Here is a 9908-nt window from a genome sequence, read left to right as displayed (position 1 = left end):
AAATTGAAAAAAAATGCACATATTACATTATTTAGAACTTTTGTTTAACTTTTATATTTAGTAAGAATATTGTGGATTTCAAGTAGTTCTTGGGTCTGTATACTATATAACTTTGAATTATTTTTTCTTAGACTCAGATGAACTTGAGTCTCTTAGCAAATCAGATAAGATAATTCTTAAATGGTTAGAAATCATAATGCCTACAACAATTTTTTACACATGTATGTAGTCAAAAATTCTTCTTAAATTTGTCAGGTGGTAAATTAAAAACGCTAAAGTCCCTTCTAACTCTACAGTGAATTTAGTTAAATGATAAAATCATTTCATAAATGTGCCTTCTCTCTTCTGTGCTCTCATTTTATTTGCACACAAATAACAAATTATTTAATAACTATAGCATGTATTATAGTGCAAAGGCAAAGAGTGTACACTACTTTAGTAATGGGTAATACTTAACATTTTTAATTTATAAAAGACACACCTGAAGTGTGTGCATGGTGATACCTATTTCAACACAATTTTATCAACATCTACTGATCATTACTAATCAAAATTACATATGTTAATAATTTCAGGAATTTGAGAGGAGAAAACAAGAGAGAGAAGAAGCTCAAAGACTCTACAAAAAGAAGAAAATGGAAGTGTTTAAAATATTGAGCAAAAAGACTAAGAAAGGCCAGCCAAACTTGAATTTACAAATGGAATATCTTCTTAAAAAAATACAAGAAAAAAGTTAAATCAGACATTTTGTCCTTAATCAAGGGTTAGAACATCTGTTGTCTGTTGAATTCTTTTATATATGTAATGTACTTCTAACATTAATTAAATTTGTCAACATAAAATATATTGTTAATCTATACTAAATATAAAATGCCCAAATATTTTTATTCTTATAAAAGAAAATGCTCTACATATGTTCTGCATAATGTGATTTGTTTCTTGTTTATTTGCCTCTGAAGTAAGGGAAGCCTGAAGAACTGAAAGAACTTTCTATTTGGATAACAGGTTCAAACACTTAATGGTTTTGTACTATATAAAATTCAGATAAAATATTTTGAAAATAAGGGAGCACAGCTTTAATGAAGCATTTCAATGAAAATTTTCAATTTAGTTTCAATGGTTTTTAAATTCATTTTAATGATGAAGGAGGCAAAACTCCCCTTGGACTGTTTAAGTTAAGCATGTTAACAGGGGTGTGGGCTTTCCCGAAACCTGAGAACAGGATACCTGGGTGCTAAAACTACCTTCTAACCACATCATATAATTGTGGTCTTCATAAAGCAGAGTTTGGTGTCAATACTCAGAATCTTGATATTTATAAACATTTTCAAAAGAGGAAGTACATAGCTTGTTAGTATAAGATCTTGTAAGTAATGATGGGAACCCAGCAATGTCATACAGCAAGAGTTAAGCTTTCCAGATCCTGTTATTGTGTAAGAACATTGTCACTGGAACATTACTGGTGTTGTCTCTGTTGCTACCCTTGTGAGCTGAGAGAATACTGGAATACTCTTGTCTCCTTGCAATCTCTGCAAAATGAGAAAGGCTTGACTATCATCAGTACAAACAAAAGGACTATACAATGATATTTGCACAACATTGCATAATAAAGTTTTAAAAAGAGAGAACAGGTTGAAATTGCACTGCAGTTTTAGGGAGCCCTTGCATTCCACTGATGACTCCGCATTTAAAAGTGCAATAGGAGATGCTAAGGAAGCAACTTACTAAAGGAAGGCAATGAAATACAATATTTAGAAATTTGCAATACACCATATTGCATTTAAAATAAGCAACTCAGAAAACCTACATTTGGCCACATTGGCGAAGACAGTACATAGTGAAGCAGAGTAAAATATTTCAATTGCTTTATAATGATTTTACCTGTATTTTACTTCTAGATACTTTATCAGGGTAGGCCAAAACATGGCAAGAGATCTAGTCCTTTTGAGAGTAAAATTAAGTTCATTTTAACAACTTCGTTGAGCAGTTGCTATATATGCGAAGGTCCAGGTTAAGGAGTTATTCTTTAAAACAAAAAAAAAAGATTCCTTTCTCTAAGGATCTTTAAGGGCAGTAAATGTCTAATAATGTCATAGGACCAAAAGTAATCTGTGATGAACAGGTACAAAATAAAAGGTTCAAACTTTAGTGCACCAGAATATCACCTAGAGAGTTTATAATATACATTTGAGGGCTCTATCCCAAGATTTGGATAGCATTGATGGGCTCAGTAATAGATGTTTAAACAACTTTTAAAACATTCCATGGTGGTTGGTTCTCAGACCACACTGCAAAGCATTGGACCAGGGCCAGAGAAGAAAGGTTTCATCAGTGGACATTAGGGGAAGTTTCATGGATGAGATGACGTGAGAAAAGCTTTCAAGGATGAAAAGAGAATTAGAGATGAAGACAGCATGGAGAAAATTACAAAAGGAAGAAAGCTTGGGCTGTATTTAAAAGTTTATTTAAAAGTCTAAAAATTAAGTTACATGTATGTTATCACTGATGGTGTTCATACTTCCTTTCCATTCTGAATGTTCCCTTCCATATAAAGGGAGCCCCCTCAGCCCAATAGTCTTGTTCTGCCCAGGGAGGTAGTGACTTATCTAAATGCTAAGTTCAGGAGGAGGACCTGGCCTGCCTGCACAGTGCATTACTCTTGTTTACTATTACTCTGAAAATTGTTAAGAACAGGCTGTATTGATAATGAGTAGGAAGGGATGGGGATGGAGGCAGAGTAGGGCAGAGGCCTTGCATTTTGAAGAATGTAACATCTAAAACTACCAATTTGTGTTGTATGAGTCAGTATACTGAGAAATAAAATAGGAATGAAATTTGAGGGAAGACAATATACAAATAGAGAAGATTTGGGTGGCCAGGGCTTGTGGTTTCAGACTTCAGATTTTAATGTGTACAGAGGGAATTTTGATCTTGGATGTTTGTAGAGGCTTATACTGGGCTGTTAATTTGATTTTTATAACTGCAGCAAGTTTTTAATTGCTGTGGTTTTGGCAAGAGGCTTTAAGCCTTAAGGCATGTGGGATTTTGATGTGAAGTTTAGGGTAGCTTTGTCCACAGAAAATTGGTTATTTCCAGAAATGGTGCAATATTGGGCCTTAAGCACAAGTGTGCAGGCCTCAACGAAGAAGGAATAGGGTGTAGAAGTGGTACAAACACATAGGCTTTAGCAAAGTTACAGAGTATGACAGTGGGGCTCACCCAAATGCTCACCTACTCTATGGCTGCAGCCAGTGCCAGCCAAGATGAGGCTTAGTGAGCTACCCTGGCTGTGTTGGCATTTACAAAGTCATTGGCATGTGCAGGCAGCCTCAGGGTGCAGGCTTGACCTTGACTTACATTTAAATTTATGCATCAGGGGCCTCATCTGAGGCTGCAGAGACACTGGAAAGCAACTTTATTTGAGGAAAATAATGTTAGAAAAGATTATACTGTGGATATGCTAAACATTCATAATCATATCAGTATTTGCTGCTTTTAAACTTCAAGGCAGAAGACTTTAGGCAATAAAAACTTCTAAAGAAGTTTAGTTTTAAGTTGTGCATGCCAGTCATTAAAATGCAATATAAAAGCAAATTTTGACTATAAAGAGCTTTGAATATACTAGATGGGAAAGATCAGAACTTCAAATAAGAAGTTCTGGTGATTGGAACAGCATCACTGCAAATCTATACTTTGCAAGATGGCATTAGTGTCAAATGCCACTCAGAAAGATAGTGTGCCATGTTAAATGCATGGTGATAAATTTAACTTCTTGCTAAGAATTTTTTTTCCAATTTAGTTTTAAGTGTGAAGGTCATGGACCCTGGACAATGTGCATAAAGTGATCGGCATTCTAATGAGGAGAAAGCCATCCCCAAGTATCCTTCTTACAGATTAATAAGTATCTCCTATAGAGTTTCTGCTGTGTATCGATTTTAGCAATAACGACTACTGGGTTCTGGGAACGTAATTTTGTCCAGGATAAATGCTTTTTAATTTTTGTGGAGGTGAGGCAAGTATTATGATCTTGGGTGTTTTATTACTAATTTGAACCTTTTCAAAACTGAGACACAGCATAGACTTGATGTTGAATTAACTTTGAGGAGCTGAACAAGTCACATCCATTCCCAAGAAAGACACAGGCTGCAGCTGCTGTAGGAATTCATCTAGGCATTAAAAATATTTCTGGCTGTGAACGAACAAGACAAACTGCAAAGGACTTTAATTTCATTGGACTTTGATGAAGGCAAGAGAATTTGATTCCAGGTTTTGATTTTTTTGGCTTTTGAACATTAACTTGAACGATAATTTAATATATAGAATTTATTTTTTCCCTAAGAGTTTAATAAGATGAAATATTAATACTAAAATGTGGGATATCGACATTTTGCTGGTATTTTAACATTGGGCTTTTTGTATTTGGATAATCCCCATTGAGAAAACCTGATTGGATCACCAGTGGAGCCGATAGAGCTCTGTGCCAGAGAAGCACACCTCATGGGCCTAGTGACCCCAAATTTTACAAGTAGATTTATTGAGGTAAAATAGATTGAACATATTTAAAAAGTATAATTTGGTGAGTTCTGCACAAGTATACACTGATGAAAGCATTACCACCATCATAAATCCATCACCATCACCTCAAACAATTTCTTCGTGTCCCTTTGTAATCAATACTCCCAGTGCTCCCCACCCTGGAACTATAACTGATTCCAAGAAGCCACTAATCTGCTTTCTGTACTATAGATAGTTTACATTTTCAAAAGTTTTATAAAATTGGAATAATATACTATGCACTCTTTATCTGGTCTCAGTCAGCATAATTATTTTGAGATTTATCCATGTGGTTGCATTTATCAATTTGTTCCTTTTTATTGCTGAGTATTCTATTATATAGATATACCACCACTTTTTTAACCATTCACCTGTTGAGTTTCCAGTTTGGGGATTCTACAAATAAAGCTACTATGAACATTTGTGTATACATCTTTGTAAAGGCATATGCTTTTGATTCTCTTGGGTAAATACCTAGGAATGGAATGGTTCAGTCATACAGTAGGTATATATTTAACTTTTTAAGAAATATGACATCTGTAAAGAGATTGGGTACTGAAAAAGTGGCTCCCCACTAAAACAGAAAGAAGCCAATGTAGTCAAATTATATCTATTTGTAGGTAGGCCTTCCATTTCTAGTGGGTGCAGATGCTCCATTTTTCACCTTAAATCTCATCACTTTATCTCAACCTGTTCTATAGAATACTAATAAAATAACTGGGAAGATTGTCTCCAAAAGACATTGATAACCTCTGATCTTACTAGTCTTGCAAGTTTTACCAATTTCAGTTGTGTGCTTCTGCTCCAGCTAACTTGAGACTTACTCTGTAACATCATTATGAAATTAAATGTTTGCCAGAAGGCACCCTTGCATGTACTGCCCTCTTCCGACGTAATGTGAGATCAGATTCCTTCTGCTCTTTGGGTTAAAGATTCTACTGACATGAGTAGAATATTTAGAACTGACCTACTAAGATTCAACTGAATCCTTATAAATCTCCCACTGAGGTCATCCCAATATCCACTCAAACCTGAAATCATCTCAGGAAGAAAAAGCACTATTCAGTCTTTATCAGAATAAAGAGGCCACATCTCATTCCTTGCAATACTTCCACAAAGCCAGTTAAGAAGCTTATCAGGAAAGGCTACCCCTATTTGTTCAAGATCTCAAGGTGAGCAATAGAATTGTGTTCCCTAGATTCCTAGTAGTTCAGAGCACAAATGTGTCCTGTCCTCTATCCCCTGAAAAAATAAATATTTCATAGTGGTCCATTTATATGCAGTTTTGTTTAGTAGACACATAGATAAGGAAAGTTGATATTTGCTATTTTTGTGAGAAAACAGCAAATCTGAATAGTCATACCTATTTCTATTTCAATCTAAATAAGTCATTCTAAAAAAAGGACAATTTTCCCATGAGAGTTCATCTTCCTGCAATATGTGGATGAGTTATTCCTGTGCCCCCTTACTATTACTATATTGTATACGTAGGTCACAGAAGACTTCGTATACAGCTCTCTCCTTATCGACAGTTTTCCTTTTATTGGTTTTAGTTAACTGGGGTCAACCACAATCTAAAAACTATTAAATGGAAAATTAGAGAAATAATTCTTAAGTTTTAAAATGTGCACTGTTCCGACTAGTGTGATGAAGTCTTGTAAGTCCCTCCCTGTCCCGCCCAGGACGTGAATCATCCCTTTGTCCAGCGTCTCCATTACTGTGTACACTCCCTCTCTATTAGTCACTTAGTAGCTGTCTTGGTTATCAGAGTGACTGTCATGGTATTGCAGGGCTTGTGTTCAAGTAACCTTTATTTCACTTAATAATGGCCCCAAAGCTCAAGGGTAGCGATGTTGGCAATTTGGATGTGCCATAGAGAAGCCGTAAAGTGCTTCCTTTAAGTGAAAAAGTAAAAGTTCCCCTCTTCTAAACAATAAGGAAAGCAAAAAAAAGTTGTATACTGAGGTTGCTAAGATGTACAGTGAGAATGAATCTTCTATTTGTTAAATTGTGAAGAAGGAAAAAGAAATTTGTGCTAGTTTTGCTGTTGCACCTCAAACTGCAAAAATTATGCCCACAGTGCGTAAATGCTCAGTTAAGATGGAAAAGGCATTAAATGTGTGGGTTGAAGACATAAATAGAAACGTTTTTATTGACAACAACAGTTTCCACTAGTAAGCATTGCATCCACACAAAGAATTCAGCAAGGGACCTCCTGACACAAGTGACACTAACCCATTTACTGCAAGTGGGAGTGGTTATACAGATTCAGCAATAGGTTTGGCATTTTATCATTTCACATCATCATAAGAAGAAAGATGAGTACAGTACAATAAGATTTTGAGAGGCCATATTCATATATTTTTTATATTTTATAATTATATTTTATTGTTAATTATTATTATTAATCTCTTACAGTGCCTAAATTATAAATTAGATTTTATCATAGATATCTATATATGGGAAAAAACTATATATAGATAGAATTTGGTACTATCCACATTTTTAGGTATCCACTGGAGGTCTTGGAATATATCCCCCACAGATAAAGTGGGACTACTGTATCTTTTTTTAAGATTAGCTGAAAAGATTTACAAGCCATCTAGAGAAAAGTTATTATTTTGTTAAGAAACTGTACAAATAATTTGAGTCATGACCTTCCAGCGCATGAATGTTTTCTGTTCTCCACCAGATAGAGATGATTCCATTTTACTAAGTCCCTAAACTAAATGACTGAAAATATTTGTAGGATTCACTGGTTATTGAAAGCAATAAATACCTAACTTAACAATAAAAGCTCAGTGCTCTCATGAGTTTATTAAGGCAACAATTCATGAGCCTCTCCCATGGGATGCAAAAGCGAAAGAAGCCTTCTTCTCTTTGAATGTTTCTCAACAATCTCCCACTTTGAGTATCCCTATGTCATGCACTTCCCTCTTTTATTCTATTAGCATATCTGCTAGTTTGGTAATTGAGGCATACTTTTATGCTTGCAGCTGCCAAACCAGTTGAAGCTTCTGCCAATATGGTATTTGCTTCTCACTAACTCTATGGTTTGCACCTGCTTTGCAATCCTTGTATATTTAGCCAACACTCAAGATTTCTCTATCAGCAACTTTTCTGTTTATGAAATCCTTTTATTATCTCTTTTACATATCATTATTTAACATAGTTTGAACCTCACTCTTGCTACTTGATTCGCTCTCCAAGATGAAAGGGAAGCATGTGGCTATAGCAATAATTCAAGAAAGCTTGCCCAGGTCTGATTTTATAGACATCCTTTTAGTCAATCTTGGTTTAATATGATTTATAGATGGATTTTATTTTAAAAATTACAAAAGCTTTCTCTTTTGTTGTGTATACTGAAAGTTCAGCTGCTAAAACAGCTCCATTATACAATATTCAATCTTCCCAGGTAGCAGAATTAATAGTTCTGACTGAAGCCTGTACTGTGATAAAAAGACAAAAGATAAGATGATAGATATGCTTTCAGAATTGTTTATGATTTTAAAATGTTATGAAACCTAAAGATTTGTGACTTCTTCAGATATTTTGAATAATAGTGAAAAAGATACCAATGACTTAGTGGAAACTATTTAAAACTCACAAGGCAACCATGGTTAATAAGGTAGGAGCACATAGACCAAAAAACAACAGCAAGGCCAACAGCAGTGCCCTTGCATGCGACATGTTAAATGAGCAGCTTTCACCATTCTGGTTATATGAGATGCTCCTAAGTTAGCTTCTCTTCCCACCAAACCTTCATATAGGTAACTGTCTCAATTTAAGCTATCTATGGTTGACTCTCACAAATCAGATCAACCAGAATTGGCCATCACAAGGATAGATTTTGGACAGAAGTCTGACATAAAGGTATCAGAAGGGCTTGCTTCCTGCGAAGGCACTAGAGAAAGATCTGTTCTAGGTCTCTCTCCTCTAGATCTGGTAGTTCTTGGTTTGTGGCAGCATAACTCTGACATCCACATGGTGTTCTCCCTGTGTGAGTGTCTCTGTGTCCAAATTCCCCTTTTTATAAATATACCAGTTATATTGTTTTAAGATTCACCCTAATTACTTCATTTTAACTTGATTACCTCCATAAAGACCCTATCTCCAAATAAGTTTGCATTCTGAGGCCCTGAGGGTTAGCGCGCGCACGCACACACACACACACACACACACACACACATTTTAGTGGACACAAATCAACCCATAACACATTATCGATGTGGAAATACTTTACATTACTGGGACACCATTTCTATTTCTTCCATGGGTTCATGTGTCACAGTGCAAAGAAACTACCAACCCAAATCAGTGGATTTCCTCTCACATGAGATCCTAAACTGAGGCTAAGTTAAAAATGTCTCCAGAAGCAGACAGTTTCAAGAAGCTGAATCAAGGAGATGACAGTAGATATATAGCTCATGCCTAAGATTGACAAAATAAGGCATAGCAAAATTAATTTATTTAAAAAAATCTTTTTCTTTTGTAATGATTGTTCTGGTATTCTTTGGTGATTTAACACAGATATCATGATACTATTGTTTCCTGTTGGCATAGTTTTATTTACCATATTCAGTTCTTGGTTTATTCAAAATACACCGTTACAGGTCACTTGTGCATTTGTGATAGCATTAAATGCAAAAATGGTTGGAAATTTGGGAACTTCTTTTCTACACAGAATATCTCCAGGCTGCTAGTCCCTTGTAATTCCGGTTATTACGTATAGGCATCTGTGATTGGTCTGGTGCTCAGTGACAATAATCCACATAAGGTTTGTGCAATTCTTCTTGTGATCCTCTGGGGAGGCCTTGTTTAACCAATCAACAACCACACAGGTCATGGGGTCTGAGTAGGGTCAGCCTTTGTTATAACTCAATTACAGGGGCTAAAAACAATAATAAAGAATGGTTATCACAAACACATGTCACTTTCAATAATGTTCTAGAGATGAAAAATAATATAAAAATAACAAGAGGAAATAACACAAAGTGTTATTAAGTACAAGTTTCTTAAGGGTTGAATTTTTAGTAACTCTTTGCCTCCTCTACTGGGTTTGTGGAACTAAAGCTTATTACCTGCTAATCGATTAGGCTTGGTAGTTTAGCCTGCCTTCTGACAACCTTGCAGATTATATAGAATCCATTACAGAGGACAAAGCAATATTCCATCCATCAAAAAAAGTTCATCACTGACTGAAAGGATTGGTTGCTTGAATTTCTACTTGTGGTTGTGTTTATGGTAACGCAGTACAGTTGTATAGTTTTCAGAAGGTTGTTATCTCAGTGAGCCAGCTCTATCACTGAACCTCTGATATATGACATTCAAATGATGATTCTATGCTGGAGCAG

The 9908-nt window shown here is 35.4% G+C and overlaps 1 protein-coding gene across 1 annotated transcript in view; it reads left to right on the top strand.

The window, feature by feature from the left end:
• Window positions 1-844, top strand: part of CCDC59 (coiled-coil domain containing 59) — a 6496-nt gene extending 5652 nt beyond the window's left edge. The window contains exon 4 of the mRNA XM_025040995.1: window positions 576-844. Coding sequence (XP_024896763.1) covers window positions 576-737 — 162 coding nt within the window. The 3' untranslated portion in view covers window positions 738-844. The remainder of the gene's footprint in view (window positions 1-575) is intronic.
• Window positions 845-9908: the final 9064 nt, after the last annotated feature.

The sequence above is a fragment of the Pteropus alecto genome, unplaced genomic scaffold (assembly GCF_000325575.1).
Source record: "Pteropus alecto unplaced genomic scaffold, ASM32557v1 scaffold76, whole genome shotgun sequence".
Lineage (NCBI taxonomy): Eukaryota > Metazoa > Chordata > Mammalia > Chiroptera > Pteropodidae > Pteropus > Pteropus alecto.
The sequence above is the reverse complement of the archived record's forward strand: the minus strand, read 5'-3'. Positions and strand labels throughout refer to the sequence as shown.